General features: G+C 41.2%; 1 protein-coding gene across 3 annotated transcripts in view; it reads left to right on the top strand.

Moving 5' to 3' along the window:
- The first annotated feature begins 361 nt into the window (after positions 1-361).
- The window catches only part of LOC143028641 (uncharacterized), a 40,208-nt gene continuing 21,524 nt past the window's right edge, over positions 362-19,045 (top strand). For 2 of the 3 annotated variants that reach the window (XM_076191059.1, XM_076191060.1), the window contains exons 1-2: positions 365-505; positions 15,021-15,104. In XM_076191059.1, coding sequence (XP_076047174.1) covers positions 15,048-15,104 — 57 coding nt within the window. In that variant the 5' untranslated portion in view covers positions 365-505; positions 15,021-15,047. Of the gene's footprint in view, positions 506-15,020; positions 15,105-19,045 lie in introns of all 3 variants that reach the window. The other variant, XM_076191061.1, reaches the window with a different exon arrangement.

Genomic DNA, 19,045 nt, shown 5'->3' on the forward strand with positions numbered 1-19,045 from the left:
GTGCAAACCCGCTGCGTACCATCTCCGATACACACAACGTTGAGACTGATTTATGCGCACGGTTCTGCGCCTATGTAAATAAACATTATATTGTCAGTTTTCTTATAGACGCATATCCTGCAGGATTCATTGTTTACATATTCTAAGGTAGTAAAAAATGGATTCTGTATTTCACAAAAGATTACATATGGAAGAAATGGTCAATAACATTTTTGTGGTGACCCCGTCAGTTTCGAACAGATTTCTTCAAAACCATCACTAGTAAATTTGTTTGCAGCAATATACAAATTTCCTCTATAATATTCTTTGTAATGCATATTTAAGAATAAAATGTAATATCAGAAGTATATGATGCTATTAGGAATTTAAGTTATTGATTTACTTATATTGTACACTCGCCCACCCATGAAAACGCAAGCTAGCTAAGTATTAGAAATCACAGGAGTGTAAATAAACCCATGCGGCAAGGAAACACAGAAAGGCGTATCGTTCATAGATTAAGAAGGTAAATACCAACTTATATTTTATACAACTAACTGAACATGTAGGTACGATAAAACTACTAAAGTAGCTTAATTTATCGGGATAATCAGATAATGCCATCATTGTTTTACAGGACATATTACTGAAGACCCCACTTTAACAAATCATGTAATTGACATCATACATCGTAACATCATGATCATGGTAATGACTCAGTCACAATAACAATTCATAGTTTTCAAATTATACATCACTTCGATCTTTCATACAGATAGCAGAGGTTATTTGTTATATTGTGAACTGTATATGGGAAGTTGCTTGATGACAAAGTATATTGAATCTGAATGTTTATTGGAGTGTACATACTACAAGTACATGGGAATGCTTGTCTTCAAAGACAGATCTACAGTTACACTCCTTCAGATTTACTTGGATTTACTTGGACGTGTCTAGAAGACTTCTTCACAGCCACGGTGATCCACCACTGTTACCATTCCTGGTGTCCAATTTCTTTAAGGTCACCTGGTCTGCTATGGTAGCTAGGTCAACATGAAATCAAAATGGAATTCCTGATATTTGAGCTGAAGTAGTCCTCATGTGATGCAAAATGTCGCTATGAGTACAATGCAATTAGAATTATCCATCTAGCTGTCCTAGTTCTCGAGATATTGCATTTTGAATGGAATTAAATCGGGCCTATTTTGTCCCAGGAAATCGGGCCGAAACGTGCGGTCTGACTAATTGCCGATCAAACGTAAACAATGATGGTTTTTACTGATAGGCACAATTTTATATAAAAATTTAGCTTAGGGTTGCATTATTTGACCTATTTTCTTTAAGATGTGTGATTTCCATGTAATTTGATCAAAGAATTACGTTTTTATCCTCTGCAAAATTACCCTCCACAGCTACGAATACCGTCAAATTACATGAAAATCACACATTTTAAAGAAAATAGTTTGAATAATTCAGCTATATGCAATCTATTACACTAATAACACAATAGTAACAAACTTAATAGTGTAGTTTCATCCATACCATCAGTGATCATAGATAGCGGGCAGGACGAATCGTAGCTGTGGCCCGTAATATTACGGAGGATAAAAACGTAATTTCTCTTTGATCAAATTACATGAAAATCACACATTTTAAAGAAAATAGTTCAAATAATTCAACTATAAGTCTATTACACTAATAACATAATAGTACATACATACATATACCAAGGCTTTTTCCCCCTTCCAAGGGAGGTAGCCAAAAAGGGAAAGGCATAAAAACACTCCCACCCATTTCATCCCTAAATACACTCCACACCCCTCCCACCCTTTCTCTCATCTGAGCACCTCCTGGATGACGGGTCATCCCTGCACCCTGCCCACCGCCCTGGGTCAGAAGCAGTGTCGCAGGACACAGCACATCCACAGCAAGGCCGCTTCATTTAATCGGCGACCCCCCCTCTCTGTCCCCCCTTGCATATAAGGAGAGGACGGGGAGAAATCCCTTCGGGCTGCGTCAAAACTCACTCACACACACTACCCCACCCCCACGCCCATTTCTCCCCATGCAGTCACAACATCATCCATATACAACCATTCTCCACTCACCTCTGTCTTCCGTCCTCTCCCTTCCTTCCTCAACAGACATTCCCCTCTTCCCCAAAGCCCCCTTCACCCCATCCATCCACCTCATCCTAGGACGTCCCCTCATGTTCACTCCCTCCACATCTGCCTTCCATACCTCTTTTACTAGTCTTTCTTCACTCATTCTTTCCATGTGTCCAAACCATCCTAATATTCTTTCATCAACCCTCTCTCCCAAATCCTTTTTCACCCCTGTTCTCCTCCTCACCTCCTCATTTCTCACTCTATTTAGCCTAGTAACCCCCACCATACTTCTCAGACACCTCATCTCAAACACATTCAAACTCCTTCTCTCTTCTTCTCTTATGTTCCATGTTTCTGCCCCATAGAGTGCTGTTGGCACAATCACTCCTTCATACAGTCTCCTCTTCGCATCCATTCCCAAATGTCTATTTCTCATTACACTCTTTAAACCACCAAGGCATTTACTCGCTTCTCTCAATCTACATTCTACCTCCACCTTCACTCCACCTTTTCCTGCTACACTTGCACCCAAGTATCTAAAACTATCCACTTCCTCCAGTCGCTCTCCCTTAATGTTCACTTCCAGTCTGCTGCCACTTTCACCCCTTGTACATCTCATCACCTTACTTTTACCCACATTTATCTTTAGCTTTCTTCTATCACATACTCTCCCAAACTCTGCCACCAGCTTCCTCAATCCCTCCTCTGACCCTGCCACAAGCGCAGTGTCGTCCGCAAACAACAGCTGGCTCACCTCCCACTTTTCTCCATTTTCTTTAACCATCTCCAATCCCTGACTCACTACCCTAGCATTCACCTCTCGCACCACCCCATCCATGTATACATGGTTGAACAGCCAGGGCGACATAACGCATCCTTGACGAAGTCCCACCTTTACTTCAAACCACTCACTCTCTCCATTTCCAATCCTAACACATGCTCTACTACTCACATAAAAACTCTTGACAGCTCCCAAAAGCTTTCCTCCTATCCCATAAATCTGCATAACCTCCCACAGTGCCTTTCTGTCTACCCTATCATAAGCCTTTTCCAGATCCATAAAAGCCCAAAAAACATCCTTCCCCTTTCCTATAGCTTTCTCACATATCTGTCTTACCACAAAGATCTGATCTACACAACCTCTACCCGTCCTAAATCCACACTGTTCCTCACCAATTACTCCTTCTGTTCCTCTCCTAATCCTCTCAATTAAGATTCTCCCATAAGCCTTCCCTACTACACTCAACAGGCTAATCCCTCTGAAACTACTACATTCACACTTGTCCCCTTTTCCCTTGTAAAGAGGAACTATACAGGCACTACTCCAGTCCTCCGGTACTCTACCCTCTCTCCAGCAAACATTAAATAATCTCACCAACCAGTCCACCATCACTGAACCTCCCTTTTTCAGACATTCTGCATGACATCCATCCAGACCAGGTGCCTTACCTGCTTTCATCATCTTTACAACTGCCTTCACCTCATCCTTCCTTATTTCTCCTCCATTCTCCTCACTCATCACTCTCATTTTCTTCGTATTTCCCACTGCAGCTATCTTTCCTTCCCTATCCTCCTTCACATTCAGCAACTCCCTAAAATATTCTGCCCATCTTCCCCTCACTGCCATCTCTTCCATTATCAACTCTCCATCTGTACCTTTTACCTTTTCTTCCCTACTTGATTCGCCTCCTCTTCCTCTCTTAATTTCTTTCCAAAACATCTTTTTATTACTTTCAAAATTTTCTGTCATACTCCTACCCCATTTCACATCTGCTCTCCTCTTTGCCTCCTTTACCTTTTGCTTTACTTCTCTTTTCTTTTCTTTGTACGTCTCATATGACTCCCCTGTCCTCTTTTGTAACCAATCTGTGAATGCTCGCTTCTTCTCTTCTACAACCTTCTTTGTTTCCTCATCCCACCATTCACTACCCTTTCTTCTATTTCCACCTGTCCTTCTTGTTCCACACACCATCCTTGCACACTTTAAGACTCCCTCCTTGAACCATCCCCATTCCTCCTCCACACCCATCTCTGCTCTATCCTTTACTCCCTCCCACTCCTCCTTCAGCTTCTTTTCGTACTCCTTCTCCTTTTCCTTTTCATTCAAGGAGTTCACTCTAAGAACCTCCCTACCTTTTGTCCCTTTCCTCCTTCTCCGTCTATCCTCCACTCTCAACTTACCTTCCACCAAAAAATGATCTGATATTCCCCCACCCTCTCCCCTTAGCACATGTACATCCTTAACTCTTCCTATCATAATCCTATTTACCACTACATAATCCATTAGCGCTCTATCTACCACCCTTCCCTCCACCACCCTCTCCCATGTGTACTTATGCTTGACTTTCTTCCGAAACACTGTATTTGCTATCATCAACTCTCTTTCTAGACACATTTCCACCATCAACTCTCCACTACGATTCTTTCCTGGAACTCCACACTTCCCAACCACTCCATCGATTGGACCATTTCCCACTCTAGCATTAAGGTCTCCCAGTACTATTACATTGACATTTCTTCCTAAACCCTCTATGCACTCATTTAAATCTATCCAAAAGGCCTCCCTTTCTTCCATGCTCTTCTCACTGCCCGGCCCATATGCACTTACAAAGACCCACATCTCCTTTCCCAGTTTCACCTTCATCCACATTATCCTTGAGGAAACCTCCTTCCACTCCACTATCCCTTTACCTATCTCCTCACTTACTAGAATAGCCATCCCTTCCCTCTCTCATCCTCTCTTCACTCCTGATAACCTCCCACTTACACTCCCAAACATACACTCACCCTTCCCTTTCAACTTAGTTTCACTCAAAGCCAACACATCCATCTTTCTTCTCACAAACATACTACCTATCTCTTCCCTTTTACTCTCATCTGTACCACATCCACGCACATTAAAAGACCCCAACCTTAGGGTGCTGGCCCGAGGCCCGCCAGCACCCCTTATGCCTTTTCTTTTTGATTTAGGAATTTGCCCCTTGGGGCTACAGGGAGAAGGATGCCTAGTCCCTCTCCCCGTCCCTTTCTTCTCGCCTCTTACGATCCAAGTGGGAAAACTTGGTGGCAGTATTCTTTTCCCCCACCACAGGGAATTCCCCCAATCAGAAAGAGAATACTCAGAGAAATGGTACAGGACAGCAACAAGGGGTTGGGGGACAGCATAACGGAGGGACAGTCGTAGTATAAAAGTGTCATCATTTCTCTATGAACAGAATTTCTTCTATCATAGACAAAATGATGTGTGGCTCTGGTCCGTAGGGGCGCCCCATATAGACCCTAAAGTATCGACTGCATGCTACTTTGCCACAATAACAAGCAGCCAATACCCCATAATAGTAAGAAACTTAATAGAGTGAAGTTTGATCCATACCACCAGTGATAGATAAGATGGCGGGATGGATGTTAATGTTATTGTTATCCGATAATCCGACCCGATAGAAAAAAAACTAATTAGTACCACCGATTTCTCAGCTCTTCCGTAACACGCTGCCTTTATTTTGGTATTAGAATAATCCGCGAGACTAGTAGTTTTCGTTCATTTTGGTCAGTTGCCAATACACTGAATTTATTTAACTCATTTTTTACGCTGAAATATAAACCAATTTTCGATTTACTGCTGAATGCAAGCCGCCATGTTTATCTTATGTTTTTATGTACCGACATGTAACTGATGATGTAATTGTTTGAAATTTACTACAATCGTAGTAAATACACTCGCATAACATTTGTATGAATGAAATTCCCGGCAGTATATAAATTTGGCCGTTTGCATGGCGTGCGCATAAAATGATCCGCTATTGTGCTCGTCATTGACGGTGGCGCCTCCGGTGATGTTTGACCTACCTAGCTATGGTGTTTGTCGATCGGCATCCAGCAGTGTAGCATGGTACAGGTGGTTCGTCTGGTACTGATGACAGGAATTTACGTAGTCCAGCCTTCAGTCTGTCCACTGTACAGCCGGTGATATCTCCTATATCCCTCGGGAGGGTATTAAAGATCTTTGGACCCTCATGGCATGGGTATTTGTTCAGTTGTGTACATGGACATGAGATAGCGTTAGAAAATTAAATATTAATTTTGTAAATTATAATACATGAACGTAATATGCAATTTTCTTGGTGGAAATAAAAAAAAATACCTTGCTACAGGCAAATATACTAATGAATGAAGTCGCTAGCATAGGATCAGGATGCCATCTTGTCGTTTGTCAAGTGTTGTCTGCCCAGTCCAGTTGAGGCCTGGTGTACATCCTCGGTACTTCCGCCAGTACCTTGCTAGGTATATATTCTTGAAGGAATGCTATGGAGCTGAAATCCATGCACTCCTCCAAGCTAAGAAAAACCTATATACCCGGCAATCCGAAGGAGTGATTGAACAGGCCGCCAATATCCTTGATGTTAGGTTAGACGAATTTATCATCCATTCATTTCTTCGACGTCGACATCTATCATAACAAACATGGCGTATCATTCATTCGGTGTGACTTCGTTACTTACGAAATCTGTTTTAGCAACTTTTTTGTTTTTTATTTCCGCCAGGAAAATTGCATATCACCCGTCTGGGGTATTGGCTGCTTGTTATTGTGGCAAAGTAGCATGCAGTTGATACTTTAGGGTCTATATGGTGTGCCCCTACGGACCAGAGCCACACATCATTTTGTCTATGATAGAGGAAAACTCTGTTCATAGAGAAATGATGACACTTTTATACTACGACTGTCCCTCCGTTATGCTGTCCCCCAACCCCTTGTTGCTGTCCTGTACCATTTCTCTGAGTATTCATTTTCTGTGGTGGGGGAAAAGAATACTGCCACCAAGTATTTCCACTTGGATCATAAGAGGCGAGAAGAAAGGGACTGGGATTGGGACTAGGCATCCTTCTCCTTGTAGCCCCACAGGGGACATTCCTAAACGAAAAAGTAAAGGCATAAGAGGGTCTGGGAGTTTTCGGACCAGCACCCTAAGGTTTGGGTCTTTTAATGTGCGTGGATGTGGTACAGATGAGAGTAAAAGGGAAGAGATAGGTAGTATGTGAGAAGAAAGATGGATGTGTTGGCTTTGAGTGAAACTAAGTTGAAAGGGAAGGGTGAGTGTAAGTTTGGGAGTGTAAGTGGGAGGTTATCAGGAGTGAAGAGAGGGCGAGGGAGGGAAGGGGTGGCTATTCTAGTAAGTGAAGAGATAGGTAAACGTGTAGTGGAGTGGAAGGAGGTTTCCTCAAGGATAATGTGGATGAAGGTGAAACTGGGAAAGGAGATGTGGGTCTTTGTAAGTGCATATGGGCCTGGCAGTGAAAAGAGTGTAGAAGAAAGGGAGGCTTTTTGGATAGATTTAAATGAGTGCATAGAGGATTTAGGGAGAAATATCAATGTAATAGTACTGGGAGACCTTAACCACTTCCATACGGTGACGCCTACGTAGGCGGCATGAAGAGCAAGTGGGTACGCGATGATGCCGACGTCGGCAACTTGATTATATTTATTGTCGTACCTATGTAACCTCCATTCTCTCTAAACTGGCTTCATCATATTTTCTATGGTTATAAAAATTCACGGGTGAAAGAGAACGAACGATTGAGCGCTGGCTTTATCTTTTATAATGCGATTATTATGATGCAACATTGCACGTCGGGCAGCTAATGCTGCCAGACGTGCGATGTGCCCCGGAGTGAAGAGGTTAATGCTAGGGTAGGAAATGGTCCAATTGAGGGAGTGGTTGGGAAATATGGAGTTCCTGGAAAGAATCGTAGTGGAGAGTTGATGGTGGAGATGTGTCTAGAAAGAAAGTTGATGATAGCAAATACAGTGTTTCGGAAGAAAGTCAAGCATAAGTACACATGGGAGAGGGTGGTGGATGGAAGGGTGGTTGATAGAGCGTTGATGGATTATGTAGTGGTAAATAGGATTATGATAGGAAGAGTTAAGGATGTACATGTGCTAAGGGGAGAGGGTGGGGGAATATCAGACAATTTTTTGATGGAAGGTAAGTTGAGAGTTGAGGATAGATGGAGAAAGAGGAAAGGGACAAAAGGTAGGAAGGTGCTTAGAGTGAACTCTTTAAATGAAAAGGAAAAGGAGAAGGAGTACAAGAAGAAGCTGAAGGTGGAGTGGGAGGGAGTGAAGGATAGAATGGAGCTAGGTGTGAGGGAGCCACAAAGTGTGCAAAGATGGTGTGTGGAACAAGAAGGACAGGAGGAAATAGAAGGAAGGGTAGTGAATGGTGGGATGAGGAAACAAAGAAGGTTGTAGAAGAGAAGAAGTGAGCTTTCACATATTGGTTACAAAATAGGACGAGGGAGTCATATGAGAGGTACAAAGAAAAGAAAAGAGAAGTAAAGCAAAAGGTAAAGGAGGCAAAGAGGAGAGCAGATGTGAAGTGGGGTAAGAGTATGACAGAAAATTTTGAAAGTAATAAAAAGATGTTTTGGAAAGCAATTAAGAGAGGAAGAGGAGGCGAATCAAGTAGAGAAGAAAAGGTAAAAGGTGCAGATGGAGAGATGATAATGAAAGAGAAGGCAGTAAGGGGAAGATGGGCAGAATATTTTAGGGAGTTGTTAAATGTGAAGGAGGATAGGGAGGGAAAGATAGCTGCAGTGGGGAATGCTAAGAAAATGACCGTTATGAGTGAGGAAAATGGAGGCGAAATAAGGAAGGATGAATTGAAGGCAGTTGTTAAGATGATGAAAGCAGGTAAGGCACCTGATCTGGATGGATGCCATGCAGAATGTCTGAAAAAGGGAAGTACAGTGATGGTGGACTGGTTGGTGAGGTTATTTAATGTTTGCTGGAGAGAGGGTAGAGTGCCGGAGGACTGGAGGAGTGCCTGTATAGTTCCACTTTACAAGGGAAAAGGGGACAAGTGTGAATGTAGTAGTTTCAGAGGGATTAGCTTGTTAAGTGTAGTTGTTGTTGTTGTTGTTGTCGTTCCCTAGACTGTCTGTCCGAGCAGTCCCGTCTCCCCAAGGAAGGCCACAGCCGAAACTGGGTTTTCCCACAAATCCTTTATAGAGTGTATGTTGTGTTGTTTGCGTGCATGATTGTGTATAATGCAGTCTTCCATTATGTGTTGTATGGTATGGGGTGAAGTGTTACATCCTGGGCAGCTGTTCACAACACGGTCGTCCAGCCTCTTCTGGTAGCTTAGAAGTGCTGGGTGGTGACCGCATCGCAGTCTGGCCAAGTGGACTCTGTCCTTACGTGGGAGAGAGGATTCAGAAGGGTGGATATCAGGGGGTCTGGCATGCAGCAGTGTGTTGTCTTTCAGTGTGTTAATGGAGCGGTGAGTGATATGATTATGAATATGTTTCCGGAGGCTGGTTTTTGGTGGTTGTGGAGGAAGAGAAGAGAGTATCTGTGAGTAATAAAGGTCTATGGGTGTAGTTGGGAAGGCTTATGGGAGGATCTTGATTGAGAGGATTAGGAGAGGAACAGAGGGAGTAATTGGTGAGGAACAGTGTGGATTTAGGATGGGTAGAGGTTGTGTAGATCAGATTTTTGTGGTAAGACAAATATGTGAGAAAGCTATAGGAAAGGGGAAGGATGTTTTTTGGGCTTTTATGGATCTGGAAAAGGCTTACGATAGGGTAGACAGAAAGGCACTGTGGGAGGTACTGCAGATATATGGGTTAGGAGGAAAGCTGTTAAGAGCTGTCAAGAGTTTTTATGAGAGTAGTAGAGCTTGTGTCAGGATTAGAAATGGAGAGAGTGAGTGGTTCGAGGTAAAGGTGGGACTTCGTCAAGGATGCGTTATGTCGCCCTGGCTGTTCAACCATGTATACATGGATGGGGTAGTGCGAGAGGTAAATGCAAGGGTAGTGGGTCAGTGATTGGAGATGGTTAAAGAAAATGGAGAAAAGTGGGAGGTGAGCCAGCTGTTGTTTGCTGACAACACTGCGCTTGTGGCAGGATCGGAGGAGGGATTGAGGAAGTTGGTGGCAGAGTTTGGGAGAGTATGTGATAGAAGAAAGCTAAAGATAAATGTGGGTAAAAGTAAGGTGATGAGATGTACAAGGGGTGAAAGTGGCAGTAGACTGGAAGTGAGCATTAAGGGAGAGCGACTGGAGGAAGTGGATAGTTTTAGATACTTAGGTGCAAATGTGGCAGGAAAAGATGGAGTGAAGGTGGAGGTAGAATGTAGATTGAGAGAAGCGAGTAAATGCCTTGGTGGATTGAAGAGTGTAATGAGGAATAGACATTTGGGAATGGATGCTAAGAGGAGACTATATGAAAGAGTGATTGTGCCAACAGCACTGTATGGGGCAAAAACATGGAACATAAGAGAAGAAGAGAGAAGGAGTTTGAATGTGTTTGAGATGAGGTGTCTGAGAAGTATGATGGGGGTTACTAGGCTAGGTAGAGTGAGAAATGAGGAGGAGAACAGGGGTGGAAAGGGAGTTGGGAGATAGGGTTGATGAAAGAGTATTAGGATGGTTTGGACACATGGAAAGAATGAGTGAAGAAAGACTAGTAAATGAGGTATGGAAGGCAGATGTGGAGGGAGTGAACATGAGGGGACGTCCTAGGATGAGGTGGATGGATGGGGTGAAGGGGGCTTAAGGGAAGAGGGGAATGTCTGTTGAGGAAGGACGGGAGAGGACAGAAGACAGGGGTGAATGGAGAATGGTTGTATATGGATGATGTGTGATGCATGAGGTGGGATGGGGGGTGAGGTAGTATGTGTGAGCAAAATTTGACGCAGCCTGAAGGGATTTCTCCCCGTCTTCTCCTTTTATGCATGGGGTGACGGAGAGGAGGGGTCGCCGATTTAATGAAGCGGCCTTACTGTGGATGTGCTGTGTCTTGCGACACTGCTTCTGACCCAGGGCAGTGGACAAGGTGCAGGGATGACCCATCATCCAGGAGGTGCTAAGATAAGAGGGAGGATGGAGGGGTGTGGAGTGTATTCATGGATGGAATGGGTGGGAATGATTTTATGCCTTTTTCTTTTTGGCTACCTTCCTTGTAAGGGGGAAAAAGCCTTGGTATATGTACCGTATTTTCCGGCTTAAAATGTGCATTGGGTTATAATGCGCACCCATGCACTTCGTTATCTCAGTACACAGATAACGCGCATGCCAGGAAAAGTCACTGGTGGCTACAGCTCGTGAACTGCATGTATGCGTCTCCTGCTCGTGTTGGTCCATTGTTTTGTGGGAAATTTGAGCCATGAAAAGTTTATTGAATACAAAATGTACATGAAAAATTTCGGATTTTTACAGAAAAATTGTAATTTACTATCCTGAGGGAATAATTCATCTTACAAGTTTTTATCACCGTGTACAAGTTTTTATCACCGTGTACAAATTTTTATCACCATGTACAAGTTTTTATCGCCATGCAGCAACAAACTATGTTTCGGTTCATAAGTGTCTTTACTGAAGTGACGTTTAGTTTAACAAACTCTCGCAAGAGGGTGTTTAGTGGAGGCTAGATTGGCAATAGAACTGTCAATCTCGGCCCTGATCTAGCATATTCCGGGTGAGCTAAAATGGTCAACATTCATGATGTTGGTACCAGTGCTGTTTTACGGATCCCAAATATTTGCATAGACTACGATAATTAATGTTAGTAAAAATAAACCAATGAAATAACGGCGATTAATTACTTAGTATCATGTGAACGAGGTTACATGGAGAAGTATTTTTCATTGGCTAGAGCCACCGCTGGGAAATCTGTTGATTTGTCACTAAATCAAGTGTCAGTTTAGGCAACAATCAGGACACAACTAAGAAAAAGTCGGAACTACATGTACCGGTATATGACTCATGTTGTGCATTGGTCCCTTATTACTTTGTAGCTTAAATAGTTTGTAGGAAATCAATGTAACTTAAAAAATAGTCTTTCCAGTTTTTCCCGTTTTTCAATCCGTGGTATTTTGGGGACATCGGGTGGGTGTAAGGTTGTCCAATAGGAAGAAGAAGAAGAAGAAGTCGGGGTCAGGTGGTATTCTTCCTCTTCTTCTTCTTCTTCTTCTTCTTCTTCTTCTTCTTCTTCTTCTTCTTCGCGTTCTTCTTCTTCCTCCTCTTCTTCGCATTCTTCTTCTTCGCATTCTTCTTCGTCGTCGCGTTCTTCTTCTTCTTCTTCGCGTTCTTCTTCTTCTTCGTCTTCGCGTTCTTCGTCTTCTTCTTCTTCTTCTTCTCCTTCGGATCTAGAGGACTCGAGCGGATCTTTGAGACTCGAGTGGATCTAGAGGACTCGAGCGGATCTAGAGGACTTGAGTAGATCTTTGGGACTCGAGCGGATCTTGAGGGCTCGAGCGGATCTTTGGGACTCGAGCGGATCTTGGGCGTAAGTCTACATAAAAATATTTTTCTAAAAAACAAAAATGACGAAAATAAAAGAGGTGAATAATTTACAGTTGCTTATTTTATAGCCTTTGTTTGAAGGTGGGGCGTAGCCCTCCGCGAGCGAAGTGAGGTGCGCCGCAGGCCAAGCCCCCCGGCGCAGCCGGGCTGGCGAAGCCAGGGGCTTGCATGATCTAAAAAAAGTTTATTGAAAGTAAAATATACAGAAAAATATTGGGATTTTTATAGAAAATGTTCATTTTATATCTTGAGGAAATATTTCGTCTTTACCATTTTTTCTTTAATACTGAAACAAACTACAGACTGTTTCTTTTTAGCTTTGAACCTGCAATGACAGTGGTGAAATAGGACAGTCTCTCATCGAGGTGACGTTTAGTTAACCCATTAAACTCCGATGACAAGATTCTTGTCATTTGGTCAAATAAAACAAAAAATCATAAAACACCAAAATGTTTGATCAAACACCAGAAAAGTATGTTGTAGTCAGGTGTTTGACACGAGTTTATGAACGACAACAACGGAATTTGTACCATACCTAATGTGAAGCAATAAAGCCAACATAAAAATTCAAACTAGGATGCTGTGAACATGGGCAAATATCATGAATATTGATCATGTTTCATGGTGTTTAGGCCTATTTAAACATGAAAAATAAGATTCGATAGATACCTACCTATACCAAATATTTATATAGCCCATGCTGGCGTATTCTTTCATGTCAACATGGCTGTTCTTCTTGTTCTCACGGAACGTCATGGAGAAGTGTGCCGTCCCGACCTTGTGACGGCCAACATCGTCACGTTGTTGTGAAAAAAATTACACACACAGCCGCAGAATTTTTATCGTAGGCCGTAGATAATGCGCACCACCGGATAACGCGCTCCCCCCATTTTTAGGCCCTTCCAACGGAAAAAAGTCGCGCACTATACGCCGGAAAATACGGTATATGTATGTACGTTGATACATTATAATTTACAAAATAGATATTTAATTTTCTAATGCTATATCGCATCCATGTGCACAACTGATTATTTACTGGTATTTGTTTAATTGGATTATATCATTATTGGGCACAAGAATCCTGGAGGTTCTATCCACCAATATGATTTCCTCCCCCATCTTTCCAGTGCTAAACATAACGAAATAGCTTCTTTTCTTGTGAAAACAGTACAGAGAAGATTCATCCTTCTTTTGTCTAAACAAGTTCAGAAAAACATCTAAATTAGAAAATAATTGGTAAATAATTGCACTTTGGGGTGTTGAGGAGTTCCATAGCTTGAAGAAAAGCAAGTAGCTCACCTTCATGGCACTTTTTTTTTTAAATATGTAATGTGGTAATGTCACTTGGAGTGGGAGAACACCCAGTACACAACATCAACTCCATTGTCAAACTGACATTGATGGGACTGGACAGACAGCAGCATTGTATCTTGCACCTGTTGTCGCTGCTCCATTCAGTAGTGTATATGCTTTTAGCAAGGTTTTATGTTATTGATTTCCACCAAGAAAAATTCATATTACATTGATGTATTATAATTTACAAAATTATTATTTAATTTTTTATTACTAAATTGTGTAGGTGTGCACTTCTAAAAAGTACCAATAATTCTATTGTCCTGGACATTTCCAGTTATCATTGGTACTTACCACAAGAGATCTATTTTGTACAAATTAAGTAGTATGGGCCCACAACTTTACACTGCATCATAGATTCATACAATAAAATCCAAACAGTCCTCACTTACAAAAGGTAAATTGGTTTTCCAAGAGAAGCATCCCCACCTAAAATCACATCACATGCTGTCTATCAATAGGCTTGTAGTAGAATCACACATACATGGATATTTAACATGAAAATTATGTCATCCAATACCACCTAGCTTAATATAACCTAAATGTAATCATTCAAAAGAAAACATATATCAGATGCAAAAAAGGAAGAAATGAAAAATGTGTTTGCATGATACTGGAATAGAACATAGAGGAGTTGTGGGGCCAATGAAATATTAACAATCCTTGGAAGCTCATGGGACATAGCTAAGATGAAGGGTGGGGGAGGTCATCAATTAAGTGAAGCAGCCATGCTCAGAATGTATTGTGTCTTGCTACATTGCTTCTGACCCAGGGCAATGGATGGGATACAGGGATGACTCATCATCCATAAGGAGCTAAGATAGTAGGAAGGGTGGTGGATGGGAGTAGGTATGTGCCTTTGACTTGGCTACCTCCCTTATAAGGGGGAAAAAGCTCTTGGTATATATACAGTCAGACCTCGCCCAACATGAGTGCTAGGTTCCTTGGCCCATTGTGCAGGACGAGATTTGTGTTGGGTGAATTAGAGGTCATACGGGGAAAAATAGGTTAGGTTCCCAGACACTGGTGCACAACACAACCCTGTGGGCTATTCAAATCATGTTATCGTGAATCATGGTCGTGTTCGGTAAATGATGGGATATTTTACCTGTTTGTGTAGACATGATTTTCGTGCACCGTGAAGTCGTGTTGGGCAAGGTCTGATAAAATATATTTTATAGTAACTCAGAAAGTGGTTACAGTCAAAATTTTATTGTAATGAAATTGTGTCAGATCTTTGAATTATGTTGTTACTGTATACTTACTTTGGCTTTCCAGTACTGGCAGCAGGGGTTATATTACATCATGGTTAAGATTGTTGAAGAACCAACCTCACCAAGGAATGAGGAGCCTCAGCAACTTGTAAGTATGGAGATAATTGTTGTCTTAACTTATATTGACTGGAAACCCTCAACCTGACAGTGACTCATAGTGGTTGTTAGACCCTGTCATAAATCTGCCTTAGAAGAATCTTATAATTAATGTCTGTATTATATTAATTAATGTAGGATAGTCATTCACAAGTTTATAGTAGTAGGAGTGGGGCAATTGCCAGATGTCAGCTCTCCAAGTAAAAGTGGGGAAAATATAATCATAGTTGTTGAAAGATCTGGAGACCAAGGGTCAGCTCCTCTATACTGCACCTCCAAATGGAGCTAAGGGTGTGCATAGTTTTTTTAAGATGGGCAGCAGGGAGATGGTACAATTCCTTTTGTAGGACCACCACTTACAAGATTCATCATTGGTCCATGAGTGTGTGGGTCTTCACTGTACATAGTTGCTCAGTAGAAAAGGAAAAATTTAAGACTCGCTAAATGGGCTTTGCAGTTTTGATTTATTACTTAACTTATCCAGTAGTATTCCTGATTGCCAGCATTCAGCATAGATATGATCACTATTAGTATTATCCAGTAGTTGATATCAGGTTTTTGCTTTGTCACAAAGTGAGTAAAAATAGTGTTTAGTATATCTTGTTGAGCAGGTTACAAAGGAGGAACATGCTGACAGGAGACCTTTTGGTCCATAACTAGGTCAGATGCGGAAAAAATTATAATAATGATCAATAGAAGAAAAATAAATGAAAATTATGATATAAATAATAATGAATAAGATAAATGCATAGGTATAGTTAAATAATAAACAAACAGGTAAATAGTAAATAATGATAAATTGACAGATAACTAATAATAAATGAAAATCAAGCAAATAATAATAAACAAACAAATAATAGCAAACAAATATTGTAAAATAAATGGCAGGCATTACAGCATCTTGCTTAGGTGTTTATTTAAACAAATCTTAAAGCTTCAAACTGAACTACATTGCACTGCCTCTGCATTAATTTTGTTCCATTCATTAACTACATGGTTGGCGAAGTTGTTTCTACCCACTTCCAAATTAAATCTATTTCCTGTCAGTTTGAGACCATTATTTCTTGTTGGATTCTCATTTAGTGTAAAATTTTTGTCACTTTTGATGTCAATCCCCTTTAGAATCTTCAAGACCTGTCCTAAGTTACCTTGGAGTCTATGCTTCTTTAGGGAAAACAGGTTCTTATGTTTTAGTCAATTTCATATGATTTATTTTTTATATTTGTAATCAGTTTTGTGGCTTGCCATTGTACTTTTTCCAATCTGTCAATGTCTTTAATGAAATTCGGTGACCATACAGAAACAGCATATTACAAATGTGAACGAACTGAGTCGAGCAATAGTCGTCACTCAGGTGAGGTCATCCGGGTAGCTGCTTCAATTAGTGATATGGCGAGTGGTTGTGTTACTGTGTTCAGTGCCAATGAGGTACAATCTCTACTTAGTAGAATTGAAGCCTTGGAGGATGCTGTATAGTGCCTTAAAGAGGAGAATCGAGTTCTCCGCTCTAAGGCCCAAAATATGGAAGACAAAACTAGCTATGAGCTTGGATGGAAAATAACGAAAAACAAGATGCGGATTAGTGGAAAAAAGTCCTCACCAGCCCCGCTCGCTTGCAAGAACTCGTTTCAAGTTCTAGCGAATCTGCAGGAAGAAGAAGCAAATGAAACTCAAGAGAAGAAGGGAAGGGCAGACACTGGATCACTGGATCCCTGCCCATAGGTAAGATTTTGGTTGTAGGAGACAGTCAAGTGAGGTACTTAGACAGGGCTTTCTGCGATAAAGATAGGAAACATAGGACACAGGTGTGTTTCCCCGGCGCGGGGATAAGAGATGTTAGAGGTAGGATTGAAGAGTGTTTAGTAGGGGAAGGTAAGGACCCTGTAGTTTGCGTAAGTGCCAGGGGCAATGATATAGGTAAATTAGGGAGCGAGGAATTGTTTGCGTGGTTCCGGGACGCGCTAGACAAGATTAGAAATAGGGGAGGTGTTCCTGTTGTATGTGGAATCCTTCCGAGGAATAGAGTTGGAGGCATGTGGCATTCTAGGGCTATTGCAATGAATTGCAGGCTGGCAAAACATTGTAAGGCCAATGGATGGGTATTTGTCGACAACTGGGACTGCTTTTATGGTAGAAACCATCTATATACAAGGGACGGGGTGCACTTGTCACCCAGAGGATTTCGGCTCCTTGCTGAATCCCTTGAGTGAAAAATACCTACAGGGTTTTTTTCGGGTAGATTACATGGGAGTAGGGGGGGAAGTATCGAAATATAGTTCAGGCAATAGAAACAACTCAGGGCCTGTGAAAAGAATCACCAAAGCAGGTGGAGGGAAGATAAACTTAAAGTTTACTATACAAATAGCAGAAGCATAATTAACAAAATTGATTTGCTGCAAGGTAAAGCATGCGTAGAGAACTTCGATATTATAGTTATTACTGAGTCCTGGATCAACATGGCTGATAAACATTTCCTTCCGGAAATCGAAATAGGATATAAGTTTTTTCACAAGAATAGGGTTTGCAGGAGTGGGGGAGATGTAGCACTTTTGGTTAAAATTAAATGAACTGTATTATCAACAATTCGATTAAGGAAGAGGACTGTACGGAATCCATTTGGGTAGAGATTATAGGCAAGAATAAGAAAGTTATTATTGGCATCTTGTACAGACCTCCTAACCTCAGCATTGAGCAGACTGTTCACCTGATTCATGAAATTCACAGTGTCCCAGTACAAAAACGTTGTGATCGTGGGAGATTTTAATTATAGAAACATTGACTGGGAAACTTTATTAGCGATCATCAAGAAATAAGATTTAATATTATTTGGGAAGAATTAAAAGTACGAATAACGTCCAAGTACCAGATTTCAGGAGAGCAAACTTTGACAATATAAAAACCTATTTGAAATTGAATATGAAATGTCATGCGGACGTTTTGGACATTGACGAGTCATGGTGCGTGACCGGGGGTCAGGTCATGACTAGAGGTCGTGTCACGGAGGGTAATATGCATACCTTGGGTCAGGTCATTTGGGGGTGAGGGCTCAACAGACAGGTCAGCGATTTGGATGAAATGTATAGCAATCTAACTGATTTAATTATTAATGCACAAAATACATTTATCCCCCTGAAGTCAATATGGAAAAATAGTAATATTCCCAAATGGATGACAGACAGATTGAAACATGAGATCGGAATGAAAAGAGGACTTTATGTAAAAATAAAAAACGGGGAAACACACCTTAGATCAAGATGTAACGGAATGGTAAAGCTGGTTAAAAAGAATAGATGTACAGCGAAACGTAACTATGAAATTAAGGTTGCTAGTCAAGCAAGATCCAACCCAAAGGGTTTATTTCATCTCTATAGGACAAAAAATAAAGAAAGAATAGGACCAATTAAAAACGATGAAAATGTCATGATAGAATTGGAGGAAAAAATGAGTGAGGAGTTTAACAATTATTTTCTATCGGTGTTTACTAATGAGAGGTTAGATAAAGTACCTGACTGCAATGCAATTTTCAAAAGGGATGAAGAAAGTAGTCTTTCTAATATCAACATTAGTAAAGTAGAAGTAGTCAAGCAGATGAAATTTTTCTGAGAATGCTAAAGGAGTGTAAATTTGAAATCTGCAACCAGTTAACTGAAATATTTAATAAATCAGTTGACACTGGTTTTGTGCCTACTGCTTGGAGGCAAGCAAACATTGTTCCTGTTTTTAAGAAGGGAGATAGATTGTCTATATGCAACTACAGGCCAATCAGTTTGACATCGGTTATAGGAAAAATGCTTGAATCAGTAATAGTAAATAGACTCAGAGAACACATCGAAAGACATAATTTAAAAAGGAAATATGCAAGAATTGGTTTACTAATAGGGTGATCGATGAATGGAATAAACTTAGTAACCATGTGGTAAACGCTGAAACTAT

This window comes from Oratosquilla oratoria, chromosome 9 (assembly GCF_046742065.1).
Source record: "Oratosquilla oratoria isolate Oo_2021 chromosome 9, ASM4674206v1, whole genome shotgun sequence".
NCBI lineage: Eukaryota > Metazoa > Arthropoda > Malacostraca > Stomatopoda > Squillidae > Oratosquilla > Oratosquilla oratoria.